The sequence below is a fragment of the Lontra canadensis genome, unplaced genomic scaffold (assembly GCF_010015895.1).
Source record: "Lontra canadensis isolate GAN:19392208 unplaced genomic scaffold, GSC_riverotter_1.0 scaffold40, whole genome shotgun sequence".
NCBI classification, from domain to species: Eukaryota; Metazoa; Chordata; class Mammalia; order Carnivora; family Mustelidae; genus Lontra; species Lontra canadensis.
In genome coordinates, this window is record NW_022631034.1 from 7,741,569 (window position 1) to 7,761,423 (window position 19,855).

At 33.1% G+C, this 19,855-nt stretch overlaps 1 protein-coding gene across 3 annotated transcripts in view; it reads right to left on the reverse strand.

The window, feature by feature from the left end:
* The window catches only part of LRRIQ3 (leucine rich repeats and IQ motif containing 3), a 189,178-nt gene that overhangs the window by 67,345 nt on the left and 101,978 nt on the right, over positions 1-19,855 (reverse strand). For all 3 annotated transcript variants that reach the window (XM_032870109.1, XM_032870111.1, XM_032870110.1), the window contains one exon: positions 462-591. In XM_032870109.1, coding sequence (XP_032726000.1) covers positions 462-591 — 130 coding nt within the window. The remainder of the gene's footprint in view (positions 1-461; positions 592-19,855) is intronic.

The window sequence follows — 19,855 nt, forward strand, 5'->3', positions numbered from 1 at the left end:
ACACCTATTTCTCTTAATTCCCCCCTTATGCTCAAAATCCAGTTCTTGATAAACATGAAACAACTTTCTGAATATGTACATTTATAAAATATTAAATGAGATATGCATATTTTCTCTAAAGGTCTCAACATATGTTTCATAGAATCGTATATATATATGTATATATTTTTTTTTTTTTAAGATTTTATTTGACAGACAGAGATCACAAGTAGGCAGAGAGACAGGCAGAGAGAGAGGAAGAAGCAGGCTCCCTGCTGAGCAGAGAGCCCAATATGGGGCTCTATCCCAGGACCCTGGGATCATGACCTGAGCCGAAGGCAGAGGCTTTAACCCACTGAGTCACCCAGGCGCCCCCGAGAATCGTATATTTATAGTTCAAAATTAACATGCCTAATTTCTAGTGAATTTACTCTTCATCAAAATATATTCATACATATAATTTAAAAATTCATATAACTAACCTCTTTGAGTGAGATGTCTTGATTTTTTTGATTTTATACCAATTTCTTTTGTTTTCAATTCATATATAATAGAAGAAACATGTTTACTCTGTTCTCTAGAATTTTTTAAATAAACAGGAGAATGTATAATCTGTGGAAACAAAATAAAAGCAATGATAACCACAATAATGTCTGTTATGTACTTTTTCGAGTTCTCAAAGAACTCTCACACTTATTACACACTACAATGATTGATTTTATTTTTTAAAAAATACCAAGAAAAACCTGTGAGATAGGCAGAGTTAGGAAAAGAGGTCAAGAGCTCCATTGTATATGATTTTGATAAATTGTCTATTAAGAGTTAATGATATACTTTGGACCATGCTTGAAGGGAGACTGAGGGGAAAAGGGTCCTGTCAGGAGGGTGCCATGACAAAACAAAACAAAACCCACCAAGAAAAACAAGGAATAAAAAAAGAGAAGAAAGACTGTGTTGCCCAAAAAGCCTAAAGAAAGATTTAGGTTAAGAGAGGGTAGACAAAACTATTTTACAGAATACTAAAAAGGATAGTAACATTGAAAGAAAGATAAATGGGACCAGAATTATCACAAATCTTTTTTTTTTCTTTTAAGATTTATTTATTTATTTATTTGACAGACACAGATCACAAGTAGGCAGAGAGGCAGGCAGAGAGAGGGGGTGGTAGCAGGCTCCCTGCTGAGCAAAGAGCCCGATGTGGGGCTCGATCCCAGGACACTGGGATCATGACCTGAGCTGAAGGCAGAGGCTTTAAGCCACTGAGTCATTCAGGCGCTCCGAATTATCACAAATCTTAAAAGTACAAATGGATCTGGTATGTGTGGAAGGAATAACAAGCAGAATATTGAAAAAGAGCTTGGTGGAGAGTTGGGGGCACTATCAGAAGTAAACTAAAAAAAGTCTGTAAATTGGTTGGGAATATTTTAATAATTAATACTATGTTGTCTGCCTTTGTCTTCACAGTCTATCCACCACAGCGCAAAGGATCCACCAGGTCATCAGAAACACAGGCTTTTTCAAAGTTTATCATCTCTTTCTTACCTTCTATATGGCTTCTATCCTCAAGGTTTACTCATGAGTCAAGATAGCTACTAGAGCTCTACACACAATGTCTGTATCTCAGTCAGCAAGATAGAGGAAAAGGGTAAAAATGACAAAAGGGCATAGGCCATGTGTCTTAAGGTACTTTCCCAGAGGTCCTTCAAAAAACTTCTGTTTATATCTTATTGACCACTCATATTGACAAAGGAGAGGATAAGCAATGCAGTCTTTTTGATAGGTACTTTGCTGCCTGGAGTAAAATTTCAGGGTTTTTACCAAGAAAGAAGAAAAGGACAGATATTGGTAGGCAACCACAGTATACAACAGAGAAAAAGATCAGAATTTTGGAAGGGGATATATATTTGTATTTTGAGATACATTCCCAGGGACATTATGCATTCCTTGATGAGTACCACTGGCCTAAATTCTAAGGACTCACAAATATGTATCTTCAATAGTATTCCTTTCTGAGTTATTTCCTTTTTATGTAGTACCTATGAGCTGTGCCCTTTCACCCTGGAAAGTCTCAGAGACATCTCATACTCGATAGAATTTAATTCCAATCTTTCCTCCAAACCTATTACAACTTATTTCTGGTTTTGTGAATAGCACCACCTTCACCCAAGAAGATGAGAGTCACATAAACTCTCTAATATGTGACAGCAGATAAGATTTTGAAATAAAAATAAAGATCACTGTATTTCCCCTAGCTTGACCTGCCTACTTGTCCAAACCTCCTTTATTAGAAGAAACACTTGGATATGTTTCCTGGTTCCCTGTATTTATAATTTTCTGCCTAAATTCCTATAATGCACAAAACAGATGTATTTAACTGAATAGCCTTGAGTTTCTATCTTTTAAATTTTATATGTGATATTCTCTAATTTACTGAAAACAATCTGTCTTTATGCAATGACTCATTGTGCAAGAATTTTTTAATGCTCATGATGGATACTAGGTATTATGTAGTCCTGGAATGAATCTCAGTTATTATTCTTCACTAAAAATCCTTCACTAGTTATCTTACATAATTTCTTTCCAGTCTTCCTATGACAAAAATACTAGTTTTTGCTAGAAAGATAGGTAAGCAGTTACTTCTGAGCTTATACATTCTCCTTATATTAATTTTTTTTCTAAAGTTTGTGAAGGGGGCACCTGGGTGGCTCAGTGGGTTAAGCTTCTGCCTTTGGCTCAGGTCATGATCTCAGGGTCCTGGATTGAGCCCCGAGTTGGGCTCTCTGCTTTGCAGGGAGTCTTCTTCCCCCACTCTCTCTGCCTGCCTCCCTGCCTAGTTGTGATCTCTGTCAAATAAACAAATAAAATCTTTAAAAAAAATAAAGTTTGTCAAGAATAACTATAACATAACATAATATCAACACATTATCAAAATATAACATTATTTTAAGTAATATTACTGCTATTCTCACTCGGGTCCAGTTCTTTCTATTAAACAAAGTATTACAAAAATAATGTAGACTACTCTTCTGCAATCAATTATGTAACAATCAATTGTAAATATTTCTTCAAACTCAAATTCATCTATCAGTCCTCTTCAATTAGTCTTCTGTATCATCATTATTGTTTTCTTACTTCTATAAATTTTGCTCTATTTTTATAACTACTGTCTCTCTCTACTAACAATGCAATTCATCATACATTAAAAATCATCCCCAATTCTATATAAATCATAAAAATGGACCCTTTAGAATGTAAGGATATGTTTAGCAATCTATTTCTACTAATACATATTCTTCTGCCTTTCCCTGAAAGAATAAAGGAAATTTTTAAAATAAGTGTGTATCTGTCAAATCTGAGTATCCAATCTCTATGGAGGTGTGGGGAAAGATGGCGGAGAAGTAGGAGTCCCTATTACCCTATTTCAACCGGTCCCCTAAAGTGAGCTAATTATGTACCAGAACACTCTGAACACCCATGAAATCAGCCTGAGATGTAGGAATATACACTTCTGGATCTCAATGGGGGCAGAAGACTCCAGTGGAGAGGTAAAACAGAGTGGGAATCTATCACAAATAAAATTAATTTATAGAATCATGAAATTTAAAAATTAGATACTGAAGGAGCACCTGGGTGGCTCAGTCAGTTAAGTGTCTCCCTTCAGCTCTGGTCATGGACCCAGCCCAGAATAGCTTCTCCCTCTCCCTCTGCCTACAGCCCCCCCACCCCTGGTTTGTGCTTCCTCTCTCTCTGTGTCAAATAAATGAATAAAATCGTTTAAAAAATTAGATACTAAAATTTTACATTTGTAATATTTTTATTCTATTTAAAAATTAAATGTGTAGCTAGTAAGTTCCTTTCAGAAATATATTTTCTTTAGTTCTTCCACTTACCCTTTTTCATATATCTAATGCCATTCCTTGTCATCATTTAAAATAATTTTCCTTTCCTTGGCTTTTATAAAAGAAGAATCTGTGACAAAGTTTGCATATATGACAGTGAAACAAATCTAGGAAGATGAGCATCTAAATTCCTAAGTGAACTGAGACATACACAGGCTACCAAGGTAAAGAAACTGCGCTTTTCTGTATACATAGTACAAGAAGGAAAAGAAAAGATGTGCTCCTTACTGATACTCAAAATCATGAAGAAGGAAAAGTTATCAGAAGACTGAGGATAATCTAATAAGTATCTTGTTTTCAATAGGAGAAAGTCTATTCTATTAACTGACGTACCGTAATTCCAATACTGGTCAATAATTTTAGAAAGTAAAGTTAAGGATATTTAGCAGCATTTAGAAGAGGAATAAATCACCAGGGAGCAGTATAGGTTAACAAGTGAGTACATCAGATATAATTTCATTTTTAACAGGGTCAAAATTAACTCAGCTTCAAACATCCTCTATATGATAAACTTTAATTTCTGTAGTATGTTCAGATAAGTGTTTTCACAACTTTGGAAAGATAACATGATTCGATGCAGATCAGAGATTTTGAGTCATCACATGAAAGAGAGTAAGGATTCATAAAATGATGCAACCTAAAGTGAGATCTCTAATGTCATAAGCAGACTTGTTAGCCCTATCATGATCAATATTTATGCAAATTATTTGAATAATAATAAAAGGAAATGTTTATGACATTTTTAGGTGAGGTGTCAAAAAAACAAAACGAGTTAACACAAGATAGAAATTTTAAATATTTTCAATAGACAGGAGCAATCAACCAAATTAAACAGATGAAATGTAGTAGAAATAAATATTACAATTGGGCAAAATACATTTCATTACTGTAATACATAATGTAATTTAAAATCATGAGTGATAAGAGGATACAATATTGTAATTAAAAGAGCAAATGAAGAGTCCATTGTAGGATGACCTTATGCTATATTAAGCATTTTATCTAGAATGAAGAAAATCACACATATTACCATATGTGTAATATGACCATATGTCTTACCATATTAATTTCTGATGAGAACCATAGCTAAAGCACTATGTCAGGTCTGGGCAAAATACTTTCAGATGAGGATAGATAATCTGGAATGTGAAAAGAGAGCAGCCTACCTACTAAGTTATTTTTAAAGTAAGCCCTATATAAATAAGCCATATTTAAATCCAGAATAGAAAAGAGGCAACAAAGATGGAGATTCAGGCTTCTTACCTCCCCCAATTACCACCTCCCTCATCTTATAAAATGATAGCAGACTCTTGTTCAAAACACAAGAACTTAGAATTTGTTCTCTATTTTATGCTCTTTCCTCAAACTCTTTAACTAAGCCATCAGCAAATCTTGACAATTATACTTCCTAAATGTATTTCAAATCTGTCTTCTTCTCTTCCTTTTTTATATTACCTCTCTAGTGTAAGCTATAGTCACCCCTTCTAACCACAAATGGTCTTCTGTTGGCTTCTGCCTTGACACCAGATCTTACAAGATTCAGTTACATTTAGCAAAAGATAAATCTGATCATGTTTATTTTTAGCTTTACATTTCCTGATTGCTGTCCAAGGTGCCAGTCCTTACTATGAGCTTGAAAAGCCAGCAAATATGGCCCTGGGTCACACAGTCAAATTCATTTCATTCTACCCTTGACTTTATTCATCATACTCTTACAACATTGGATTTCATTCAGTCCTTTGAACCCAACTCAAAACAGTCTACTCCAGGCCTCAGGTCCTTGTGCAAGCTCTTTGTTCTATCTAGAATACACTCCTACACTTTTCATGACTAGCTTCTCATCCTTCAGGTCTTAACTTTTATCTCCTCAGAAAAACATTCTATGGCAATTTTATGAGAACTACAACTTCTCCTATTACTCTATCTCAGCAACCTATTTATTTTATTTACATTTATCACAGATTTGTTCACTTTGTTTATAACTTGGTTTTCAATTTTTGTTTTTTCCTAGAATCCATCTAGTTCACCAGGGTAAGGACTTTGCTTGTCTTCCTTACTTAGTGCCAAGAATGGCCCCTGACACTCAGCAAATATTCAATAATTATATGCTAAACGTGTAATAAATAGTAGCAAAGACAAGTACTAGAAGGAATGAGTGGAGGTTTAGGAACTTTGGTTCAATATACTACAAAGTGAAACTCCCTTTTCAGAGTGAGTCCAGCCAGACATAATTTAAAGACAAATTCCTAGCTTGCATTTTTTTTAAAGGATTCTATACCAAATAACACTTTCCAACATTTTCTCTTTTAACCCTGAAATCTCCTTACTGTACAGTTACTCCAAAGCTTTTTACTCAGCAACAGTTTTACAACTCTTTCATCCCCTTTTTCATCATGTACATTCAACTTAAACTCTTAATTTTCTAGAGTCTCTTCTACTTAACCATTCCTCAACATGTTACATGTACAAAAAGCATAAACATAATCATCTGGTAAGAATAATTATACATCTACTTGGGCACATCACTCTACTGTCTGTTGTTCTACATCACAATAAACCAGAGAACCAAAATGGCAATGAAAGAGCTCTCCTTTGACAGTTCTGTAGAAAAGCTAGGAAAAAATAATCTATAATAGCTACAAAAGCTGGGAGAGACATATGTATACGAATTAATGTCACATAATCATAAGAGAAAAACTTTCAGAACATTACTGAAAATTGGAATAGATTAACTGAGGTGCTATAGAACTCCCTATAATTGACAAACTAAGTACATGCTTGTAAAATATCAGATGGATGACTGTACCAAATATTTATTTTCCCCAAGAGAGATGATAATTAACATTTAAAAATTGAGAAGTGGTGACAGTGGCAACAATTTTCTCTACTTTCTAGACCAAGGATAAATATTTTATACTAAACTCTTCTGTCTCAGAAAATCAAGATTCATTTTCAACCCTTAACAGTTTGAGTTAGTGTTAGTTAGTATTCTAAGACTGTAGTTTTGTTTTCAGATTATGTATTACACAAATCAGAGCCCTTTAATTTTAAAGCATATTATAATCTTTAACCAAAGCAGATTAACAGAGACTCAATGTTATATTATCTATTCGTATACTATTTACACTATAATTGACCAAGCATTTGCTTTGTCTACATTATATATGGTCATTGTAAGGAGGCTCCATTTGAAGGATTATCTCAAAAACCTCTTTAGAATCATTAGTTCTTTGGTATCCTACCACCTGTTTTCTCTTCCTTTTGTTCCCTTTCCTCTTCCCAGCTAAGACATCATTTTTAAAAGTGCTAACTTTAATAATATGCTAAAACCCAAACTAAAAACGTTACCCTTTTTCATCTGAATGAAAACTGTTAACTCTACATAGCCTCTCATTAAGTTTAACAAGCAATAACTTCAACAGAGGAGAGGCTAACATACACTTGAGCTCTGCTTTTAAGACTAAGTGATGGTTAACAGGGAAAAAAAAAAACATGGAAAAAGGGGAATGATTTAAAATAAAGTTTTATGAGAAAAATTACTTTTTAAAATAGTCCCCTAGAAGCAACTGACAGGTTTAACTGATATTTGAAAAACTGTTATTATCTTGTATTTGTTCCCAATCTTACTTTATCTTAACAGAGATGACTAGAAATGATAATACTCTGGACACATGAGGAAGATAATTCACAAAGGATGACCTGGATAAACAAATACAGGACACATAGTAGATAGAGAAAGAAATGCGACATTTCTCTTCTATACAAAAAGTAGCCATGGGAAATGAAGGTGACTGAATATTATATTTTGCTGCAAATGTCCATTTAAAGAACACATGGGGAAAAAAGAATAATAGGTATGTTCCCTCAGTTAAAGAATGGTTAAGGTCTAAGGTCCATCATTACCAAGATTAGAGGTGCCAATGTGTAAATTACTGAGGCCTACTCTGTCTGCTACATTCCTGTGGATACTTGCTAGTAGTGGTTGTCAAACCCAGTTAAAAAGAGATGCTGCAAACTTCTATAAAGATTTTAGAATAGGTTATAATTTCAAGTTGAGAGAACATAGTGCTAGTTCATTAATAATAATAATTGGTATTAGATAGAGTAGGTAAAAGGCATGAAAACTTTTACAGTATACAGATTTATGTTTCTTTAAAAGTCTCATTATTTGTATATTATATATTTTTTATATATTAACATATTAAATATATATTTACTTATTTACATGACAGTGCAATTCTATTTTAAGTCTTATTTTTTACTAACATATTGATTATACTGTCTGATAGCCAATGTATTATATAGTAATAATTTAGAATAATTCTGTATATGGTTTACCTAAAGACCACATTTTTAAAAGTGTGTAACTCTACAAATATTATTTTGTTTATAACTTTCAAAGCACTTATGCATTCTACCTTATATCATAGTTAAGTACATTTCTCACCCCTAGAAGAAATTATTCTCTCTGAGGACTGGGTCTGTGGTTTACTTATCTCGATATCCCTGCACCACTTTTTGGATTGGATTCTTCAACCTCTGTTGCAGTATCAACTCACAAATAACAAAAAAGGATTGAGAAATTTGATTAGTTTATTCAACAAATATGTATTGAGTGCCAACTACATCCATGGCACCATGCTAGGCATCAGTACAAAGCTATTATTTTGTGAATACTTAAATTGTAGACTTCTTGAAATATTTCATAATTTAATGATTAATATCCTTTGTAGATATGGAAAACACAGGAAGCAAGATAAGAAATTCAAAGTGAGAAAAACTTTGTTTCCAATTAAGTGATTTGATTAAACTGAAACTGAGGATATCTACAGAGACAAAGACACAGGGAGGGAGAGGGATAGTTGAGAACATAGGCTTTAATGGCTTAATACTAAATACATTCCTAATAAGAACCTGCATTTATTAATCCTCATGTGTTATTTAGTTATGATATTTTTAAATCAGTAAATCTAATCATTTTGAAATGAAAAGAGACAGGGTATATATTAGCAGTATAGGTTAATACTACTTAAGTGATCACCAAATGAGACAAATTCATATGGTGGTGTAAAAATTAATGACAGGCAACAAAACAGAATTTTCTAAAGAAAAGAAAAAAACTTTTCCTTACTAGTAACATACATAGCTCAAGAGTCTATATTTCTGTGGCTATTTAACAATGCCCACATTTATCAGAAGAGAAAAAAGAACAGATAGAGACTGCCAACATTTTACTGATTTTTAGGTTGCTTTCCTTTACCCTAAGTATCTTAAGCAAATCCAGCATTTTAGAGAGTGTGTATGTTTTAAATTAGGGTTTAGAATCCAAGGAAGCAGTTCTCTCTCTCTCTCTCTCTCACGCGCGCACACACACACAAACAAAATCCTCAATAAATTAACAGAGTAACCATATACATAATTGTGCTTCTAAGCAAAGCACCTTATAACCAACTTAAATATGCTTTATGCATACATATTGATAAACTATCAAATTGATTTAATAAGAATTACTTGGGTAATATTTTCTGAAATTGAAGTTTTAGCCTCCTGCAACTGGGAGTAATATACTCATTTGGGAGTTTAAAATATTAGTAAATATTGCGTCATATAAGCTTTTATTACACTAGTAAGGACTAAAATGACTGTTTCAAATGCAGTTTAATTATGTTCTTTCCTTCTGAATGCTCCATATGTGCTAGGAACTGCAGGGCGGAGGGGGAGAGACTGACTAAGTGCTATCACCGACCCTGGTTAGCCATCCTGAAAGTTCTATAGGCCCAGTACAAATCTCTGGGTTGGCTTGACTTCAGAGTACTCAGCACAACTTCTTTAACAACCTCAGCTCTACGGCACTTACAGGAAATATTTCAGGTATGGTCCAGAGTTTATTATTTACATGAGGTCCAGTATTGCTGTGGCTGAATAAAAGGACTCAAAACTGTAGTCACCAAAACTTTAAAAGATACAAACAGGCTTATTTTAGGACTATAAGTTATTAGAGCAGGTATGGCCAGAATTTTTAAATTCATTAAACATCAACTGAAATATAAAAAAATGCCTGCAACTTACTATGAGTCCCTCCATGCTTTCCAGGTGAATATTGCCATTAAACACCCATGCTTAGATGGAATATCTCTAAAACAATCCCCAATAGACCAGAAAGCAGCAGTGTGATAGTTAATATTTTCTAAGTCATGGAACTTAAATTTATTATAAGAAATTCTATGTCAATTTATAGATGACTCATAAAACATTAATTTTTGTCATTCAAGGCACAGACCAATATTGAAATACATAGAAACAGATACTCTCTTACCTTGAACAAATAAAAATTCATTCTAAGTAAGTGGTAAAGAATGGGTCATTTTATTGATTTTGTTATCTTTTTTATTAGAAAAAGATGGACAGCTTGAAAATTCTGAATTATCAGTTTTGTAAAGCAAAATTTTTATGATGGTATGTTTCACTGGATTTAAAAATGGTAATATTAACTTTCTTGAAGAAGGAAGTAAATAATTTCATGATCATTTTTGTGCAAGTTTCAAACTGTTAAAATATCCTGGCTTGGATGAATTACTAAATGTATTTCTCTTTTTAACTTTACACTTATCTTGTGTGTACAGCTGATATCCCTAGTGTCCAATCAGAGACAGGTTTTCATCCTGTTGTCCAGGGAATGATGGGCACAATTCCTTTTGACACTGACGAGAGGTAAATACATAAATCCAGCCCACTTCAGTGAAAATTGACCCATAATTTTTTTTTACCCTGAAGAAAAATACAGTGATAAAGTTTAAAGATGGAAAAAAATACCGTTAAACTCTTGAGGTGTACCATTAGTTAATGATAGTCCACAAATATTATATTTTGCCTTGAGGACAGCAAGCTCCAGATTTGCTTTTAGGTGCTCATGAATTCTAATAATCATGGTTCTATGTGATAGCAAGAAACCTAAAAGTATGAATGATAGGTTTTTTACATTTCAATGAATTCAAAAGTTTAAGTTAAAAAGGAAAGACATGCTTTTTATATATTTTCTCCTACATCTACTCTTCACTGAGCTGTTTCTTTAAGAAATGAGTATGGGGGGGGCACATGGGTGGCTCAGAGGGTTAAGCCTCTGCCATCGGCTCTGGTCATGATCCCAGGGTTCTGGGATCAAGCCCTGCATCGGGCTCTCTGCTCAGCGGGGAGCCTGCTTCCTCCTCTCTCTCTGCCTGCCTGTCTGCCTACTTGTGATCTCTGTCAAATAAATAAATAAAATCTTAAAAAAAAAAAAAAAGAAATGAGTATGGGCATTTTCTATATATTTAGCAATGGAGAATATCCATTATGTCCCACACAAAGACTATGCCCCAATTGAAAAAAAAAAAAAAAAGGATCTTGTATCAGACTCTAATATTGTCTCTGAACTAGTATTTTCAAGATTTATCAACATTCTTAAGATCTGGGGGAAAAAATTACTTAGCATAGTGAGTCAGATCAATTGCCCCTATTCCAAGTACTCTACCTCTAATTGTATCAAAAAGAAACATACTGCAAAAAGTTAAGGCTCTCCATTTTCATTTTCTTTAATCATTCATTAAAAATTAATTCATTATTTTATCTATATAATTTATTTTTAGTTTGTTTATATAATCAGCCTATAGCATTTCTGGAATAATGAATTTTATTATAATGACCACAGTGTGGAGTAACCCCTTTATCTTCTTTATCTTTGAAAGGTATTCTAAGTTCTAGTGCAACAGCACTGGCAAAAAAAAATGGTTTATATACATAGTTCATAACTTAAATGTACTAAAATTATTCCATGAGTTATAATAAAAAATAATATAAGTAGAGTTCAGATTATACTTCTTTTAAATGCAACAAATAGTGTTTTCAATCAGTAAATATTTTTTAAGTGCCTCCTATGTGCATTTCACTGTGCTAGATAAAGGGTGGCAAAACAAAATAAAATACAACCTGTCATAAAGTGATTTATTTTCCTAGAGTAAAGACATCCACATAAAAGTCACTTTCCAAGGAAGCAGCATATAAATAAATTTAAGTAGAAACATAGAGAAGAAAAATAATAGTAACAATACTCCAGTCAAATCAGGAAAACGTACTTACTTAATATTGAAAAAGACCAAATCTTGGTACTGGGACATTACCAGGGACTTTATTCTTTTGTTTGATGCTGCAAGCTGAAGTGAAGACAGACAGATAGAGAGGAACAATTCTGGGAACAACCACATTCTTAAACAGAAAAATAAGTAAAGAGATTCTGGGAAGGAGGTTTTGGCCTTGGTGCCAAGAACTTAAGGTGAATGAATGAAGGCATTTTAGTGCCTACTTTATGTACAGAGCATTTGATGGTATATTGTAGAAAGAAGGCAATGTGCTAGAATGGAGGTGAATTGAAAGGAAGACACAAAACAATGCTAAAATTTTATATGTCAGCTCTATCTATGAAAAAGAAAAGACTTTGCTTTCAATAATTGGCTAATTCATAGCAGCCAAGATCAAATATAGTTAATTTTAATACTGGAATCTCTCACAATAGGCAGCAATGGTTCTGTCTTGAAGAAAAAGCTGCTGATGAGATACACTCTGTTTGGGTAATCACCCTTTCCCTCCTTTGGAGCTATTAAATCCTCAAATACAGACTCCACTCTCCAATTCTAGGGCCTAAGATAAGAGACAATTAGCTTCTCTGGAGCAATACTTAGAGTTCCCTATTAATTTACATTTGCTCAAAGCCTGACACATAATTCTGGTAATTAATTTTTTATCTCCTTCTGAGCCTTCATCACTCTATTTGCCTTCACCATGTTTCCCAGTTCTAAGTTGACATCTGCCTTGGGCCACTTCCCAAGCCTTCATTCCAGCAATGCAATCTCTGACACCAGTTTTCTTCTTAAGACAGTTCTTTAACACAGTGTCTAGGCCTTGATACTTGAGGACAGATCTCATTAATACCAGCTTTCTATTTCAACGTGACCCAATTTCAATGTTGCTAAGCTTTTCACAGTAGTTCATCAATTGTTGCTAGCCATGTGATGGTGAATGAAGGTGACAGTACTCATTAGATGTGGAGCTACTTACCAAACTGACTCTCCTTTGCTAGTTCCTCAAACCATAACCATTCTGTGTCTCCTGTACTACTTCAGTGGTCAAGCCCAAACTCTTTCTTAATTAACCTAAACAGTTTTACTTTAATTAAAATACCTTTTCCTGTGAATAATAAGATAAAATGTAAATGTTCCAATTTGAATGCCACTGTAAATACTGTAAATGTCATCAGAAAGTTGAGCTCATTGTAAAGCATCTTGAAGAAAATGGGAACATGAATTAGGCAGATGTGAAAAAGGAGATGATGCTTAATTTACATAAGGAAATCATGTGGCAAACAGTAAGAATAAACAAAGAGACTGGAGACTGAACCAGCTGAAGTGTACTGTTTATAACAGAATAATGAGAAAAAAACACTGAAAGGATAAAATGAAATAAAATTTTAAAAGGCTCTGAAATCTACTGCCTCTATTATGCTCTTTCATCTTTCTTCTGGGAACCTTCCTACATTTTCTTGTCCATCTCTCTATGATATTTTACTATCAAGAAAACTTTAGTCTGATCGCTATAAGATTTCACTCTTTACTCTCTTCTTTATATCATAAATAAAATAATTAAATAACCATTCGAACCTTTGGTCACCCACCATCTATACAAAAGTTTGAAAAACAAATGTAACTTGTTGATTCTAAGTAATTTCACAGGTATAACAGCACATATGGTATTAAAATGTAGAGAGACTATTGCTTGCCAAATAATCATTTTAAGCACAAAGGTGAAAATCAAAATATCCATTAACAGCCCTACCCATCTTTACTTTCCACAATTCCTCTCATAAATCTCTTAGTATAGTTAGGATAGTTTCGTTTCCATTCACATATCTTCCAAGCTAAGTCTCATCTTCACAGCTTTGTTCATATATTTTTTAAATGTTACCCTTGATCTTTTCTTTTTTGACATTAAATTTTTTATATGTTCCACCATACATCTGACACTTAACTATACAGACATACTGTCATCATTATCTCATCTAAACAACAGATTCATTTTTTAAAAGATTCTATTTATTTGAGAGAGAGAGAGAAGGAGAGGGAGGGAGAGTACAAGCCAGAAGGAGGGGGAGAAACAGAGGGAGGGGGAGAAGCAGACTCCCCACTGAGCAAGGGGCCCAGTGTGGCACTTGATCTCAGAACTCTGAGATCATGACCTGAGCCAAATGCAGACACTCTGCTAACTGAGCCACCCAAGTGCCCTAAACAACAAATTCCTAAAGACCAAAAAAACTCCACTCTTCTTCATTTCCCTAAAGCATGCTAAGGTGGAAAAATAAAAGCATTAAAGAAGATAAAATTAGAAATTGAAACCAAGTTTTAACACTCCTATAAGGTAGCTATATTGATACTTATTTACATGTATAAACTTATGTATATATCTATTGCCTTTAAAATATGCAGGGAAAGCTGCTTTTATGATTAAAAAGGTCATGAAATCTATACTATACTACCAGTGGAATAAACCAGTGTTCTATGTATGGATAAACCACCAATTGTTTCTAAGGCCTTTGAATACTCTTTTCATTTGTCAACTCTCAGAAACTTGCTCTTCATATCGGATTTTCTATCTATGCATGAATCTTAAAATTGCAAACTTTCAAAAAATTTGGAGGTAAGTAATATAACATTTGTACACATGGGAGGAGTTTACATATTGATTTTTTTAATGTGAGTATAATGATATAAAACAAAAATTATAGGGTAATAGATTTAAATAGTAATTATGATAATCAAATTATACTACTGAAGGTTCTTAGGATACTGGACCTTGTTCTTCAATAGTATATTATTTAAGTAACAAAACTTTGCAATGCCAAGTTATTGTGTGGGGTAGACATATAGATCAATAGAATAGAACTTAAGAGTCCAGAAACAAACCCTTGCATATGGTCAATTGAATTCTGACAAGGATATCAAGATAATTCAATAGAAGGATGAGTTTTCATTTTTCCTTTAAAAAAAAAATGGTTCTGTACAACCTGATATCCCCAATGTTGGATTCCTAATTCATACTATATAAACTAAAAATGAACTGTAGGCCTAAATATAAGAGCTAAGATTATAAAACTCTTAGAAAAAAACATAGAAATAGGGATGCCTGGGTGGCTCAGTCAGTTAACTGTCTGCCTTCAGCTCAGGTCATGATTCCATGGTCCTGGAATCGAGTCCCACATCAGGCTCCTTGCTCAGCAGGGAGTCTGCTTCTCCCTCTGCCTGCTGCTCTCCTGCTCCTGTACTCTCACTCTCTCAATCTCTCTCTCTCTCTGACAAATAAATAAATAAATAAATAATCTTAAAAAAAAAAAAAAGAAAAAACATAGAAATAAATCTTTTAAGACCTTGGTTCAGATAATTGTTTCTTATATTTGACATGAAAAATATAAGTGATTGAGGAATAAAGGAGATGAATTAAGTTTTATCAAAATTAAACCTTTTGTGTTTCAAATTTAAAAAGTCAAAGACAACCTACATAATGGGAATGGGAGGAAATCAGAGAGGGAGAAAAACCATGAAGAGACTCTGGACTTTGGGAAAGAAACTGAGGGTTACAGAAGGGAGGGAAGTGGGGGAATGGGGTAATCAGGTGAGGGCACATGTTGTGATGAGCACTGAGTATTACATGCAACTAATGAATCATTGAACACTACCTCAAAAACTATTGATGTACTAATATATGTTGGCTAATTGAACATAATAAAAAAAATCTATTATAAAATGATGAAAGTATTTGAATAGACAGTTCTCCAAAGAAGACATACAAGTGTCCAATAAATATGTGAAAATGTCCTCATCATCATTAGTTATTGGGAAATAAAAATTTAAATCACAGTGATGCACCAATTCATACTGACCAGGCTGGTTATAATCAAAAAGACAGATAATAACAAGTAGTGAGGATTTGGAGAAATTAAAACTCTCATAAATTGACAATATGAATGTAAATGGTACAACTGCCATGGAAAACAGTTTGTTATTTCCTCAAAAATTTATTACCATCTCATCCTCCTACAACTCCACTACTACGTATCTAGCCAAGAAAACTGAAAAATATATCCACACAAATATTTATATATGGATGTTCACAGCTGCATTATTAATAATAGCCATAAATTGGAAGCAACCTAGTTAATGAATAGATTATAAAATATGGCATAGTTATACAATAAAATATTATTTGGCCATAAAAATGAATGAAATACTGATACATGTTACTGCATGGATGAATCTTGGAAACAGTATGCTAAGTGAAAGAAGCCAGACACAAAAGACCACATATTTTATTATTCTATGTATATTAAATACCCAGAATAGGCCAACTCATAGATATAGAAAATAGATTAATGGTCGCAAGGGCCCACAAGGATAACTGCTAATGGTATGGGATTTCATTTTGGGGCAATGAAAATGTTCTGGAATTAGATAATGGTAATGATTGCAGAAGTCTGTGAATATACTAAAAATCACTGAATCGAATAATTTAAAAGGATGAACTTTAGGTTATGCAAATTATATCTCAGTAGAGATATTATAAAAAATATTGTAGAGTTGACAATTCAGTTTCAGTAGTGCTTGTTAGAGTTATAATGAAATGTCAAAGATATGAAGTACCCAAAATAATTAATATAATGAAAAAAGACTGGAGAAAAATCATTAAAAATTTACAGGTGATTTTAGGATTCAAGTTTTTAAAAAACTATAACAATTTTAGTGTTATGATAAGTTAATAATGTAAGGAAAAAGCCAAATAAATTTGTAAATTATTTTAGCATTTGAAAAAACTGAAACAGAAAATAACTAAAAATGTGCAAAACAACACTTTTATCATTAACTTTCATTTGAAATTATTAACTAGATTTTAATATATTTTTTCTCTTTTTGAATCCTAAATATGAATTTTTTGCAGCACCTATGGAATTATAACAAATCAAGTTTCAAGCTAGATTACCTAGAACAAACAAGAACCTATAAAAATATATATTTTTAAAAAATGGAAATAAAATGTTATTAGAACTTGTTAAAAAAAGTACTGACAATTGTTAGGTAATTAATATTCCCTAAAATACAAATTAATTACTGCCAAATCTCAAAAAGTAATATAAAATATATAGACTGCTCATGGTAGTGATAGGAAGAAGAAACACCATGTACCCTTAACTATAGGAAACCAACAGGATTTCTGTAGGGGAGATGGGTTGCGGGATGGGGTAACTGGGTGATAGGCATTAACAAAGGGCACATACTGTGATGAGCACTGGGTGTTATACACAACTGATGAGAATGATTAAACTCTATATCTGAAACTAACGATGTATTTACTGTATGTTGGCTAATTGAGTTTAAGTAATAAAAAAGGAAAAAGGAAACACTGTAATAATATTAAACACTTAAAATTAAATTTTAAAGTCAATATAAAGAAAAAGAGATTTGATATTTAAAATATACTTTTAAAAACATAAATAAATAAATAAATGAAGATGGTTATCAGATCAAAGGAAAATGAACTAGTTATTTAATAATAGAAAATATGGAAAGTCAAAACAACCACATCCAAGATTGGCAGAATAGAAATTTGGGCCAATTTTGAATTTCAAAAAAGCCAAATGAAATTTTTTTAAAGTCTTCAAAAAACAGGAATTATTTCTCAAGAAAATTAGGATTTATCAGGTTAATGATCCAGATTTAAAGATTTATCAGAAATCAAAATCCCAGAGAGGTAAACCCAATATTCAATACTGTTTTTGTTCTAATAATATTTGTAGATCAGGAAAAAACAACTTACAAACTAAATTATATGTTTGATGTCTCAGGAGGTCAAGAGTAAAATATCAAAGTCCATGTCTACCCAAGGAGGGGATACTGTCCACATCATTCAAACTCAAGGCTATACCATGAGATATAAATGAACAGTCTTAAAGAAAAACAAGATCTGGATAATGCATAAAATCTCAAGTTTTGAACTTTCAGGTGACCCAATAATTATGGCCATCCTTAGTGCGTGGTGATAAAGCAAATGAAAATACTTGAAGGGCATAAACGTAAGTCAGTTTTCTGCTTGGTATAAAATTAAGCTTCTCCTCTGAGTCAGTTGCCCAAAAAGATAAGAAACTGAGTAATGAAGAGAGCCAAGCTGAAGGGTACCAGGTAGATTTCTTGCCTCTCCAGGAAATACTTCAGGCAGAAATACTCATTGTAGTCTGTGGAAGTGTGTACACAGTGTCTTTTTACACAGAGCAAAAGATTACATCCAAATTATATATTTTAACAAAAGAAAATCTGTAGATATATTGTCAATTGTTCTCTAACAGGTTCTAAAATGTCAGAGTAGCATGCAGATATGTGAAGATTCTGTGAACAGCTGAGATGGAGCTATGATTGCGAAAAAAAGATAATTTTCAAAAATAGAAAAGACAGACACTTCACTGAGAAATATTAATAATAAAGGGATTTTATTTACATTTGTATTTATAATTGTTTTGTGATTACTAGGGGACAATATTATTGTATATTATTGATATTAAAACATACCAATGGGGGGGAGATACCAATGAAGTTATCATCTGGCATAACTTATAAGAATCTCCTTATAAATTTTTCCTAATTTCTATCTGTCTCCAGTTTAAGTCATTTAATTCTCCTTTATTCACTTCAATGCACCAAAGTATCTGTTGAGCAGTACTATCAGCACTTCATAGCTCCTATCTCTTTACTTCTTCTAGATGGGTTATGCTATTAGGTGAATCCTTTGCTCAGTTCTCTTTTTCCTACTGACCTTGGCAACTCCTAAAGTTTTCACCTCAATTTGTATTAAAATAGTGTTCACTTGCTGCTTTTCAAAATTTATTCTGCAATTGCTTGGTTTCAAATCTTCCTGTCTGAATCTTACGGCACTAATCACAATAAATGGTTACAGTTGGGTTTTTCCAGAAATGAAATACCAAGTCAGAATTAAGTGTGCAAATGGTTTACTGGGAAGTAACACCTGTTAAAAGAAAATGGAGGAAGTGGATTAATCAGGGAAAGCTTCTGCCAACCACCCTGGAACTCTGAAGCAAAGTCTGTCTGTCTGAAAATCTCTCACTGAGTAGAAATGGCCAGGTCCTTGTAATATTGCCTTACTCATTAATTGGCTGGAGTTTGCCTAAAGAAAATAGTGTGACCTAGACTTGAAAGCAGAGCTGGACCCTGAAGGAAGAAAAGAAAAAAAAAAAAAAAAAACTAAACTAAAAGCTGGAGCTCTCAGCTAATGACACTCCTTGCATCTGAGAAACCACAAATGGTAATATTATCCTTGCATATTTCTGTCCTAATATTATTCATCTAGTTTCAAGTCTTCTCTCTTTAGTCTCAGTAAAATCTTCGATTAAAGGGGACACTGCTTTATTTAGTTTTACTCTCAGTGATGAGCGGAGAACCTGAGACCTAAAAAGCATACAATAAATACCTGCAAAACTTTATTAAATGGCTACATTTAGCTCCCTAAGTATTGATGAGGTCATTAAGCTTTACTTCACTTTTGAACCATCATTATTGGGTTTTTTTGAACCTAAAAGAGGGCTGAATTAAGCTTAAATTAAATTAACTTTAGCCTCAGGCAACCCTAGCATCTGTCCGTATGTACTATTCCAATATCTTATATTTCCACCTACCACTAAAAGCCACTATTTCCCAGAAGTCTTAATACTCAGGAAAACTCCATCTCTTTTGGTCAGACCCATTAGATGTAGGCAACTAAAATAGATTTGAATTTGTATACTTCTCTCAGTTCTACACTTTATATACGTCAGTCCCTACCCAGTGAGTTTTTCCTAGCTCTTCCCTCTCTCCCTAAAAGTTCCAGAATAGAACATGTTTGATTACAATTTTCTA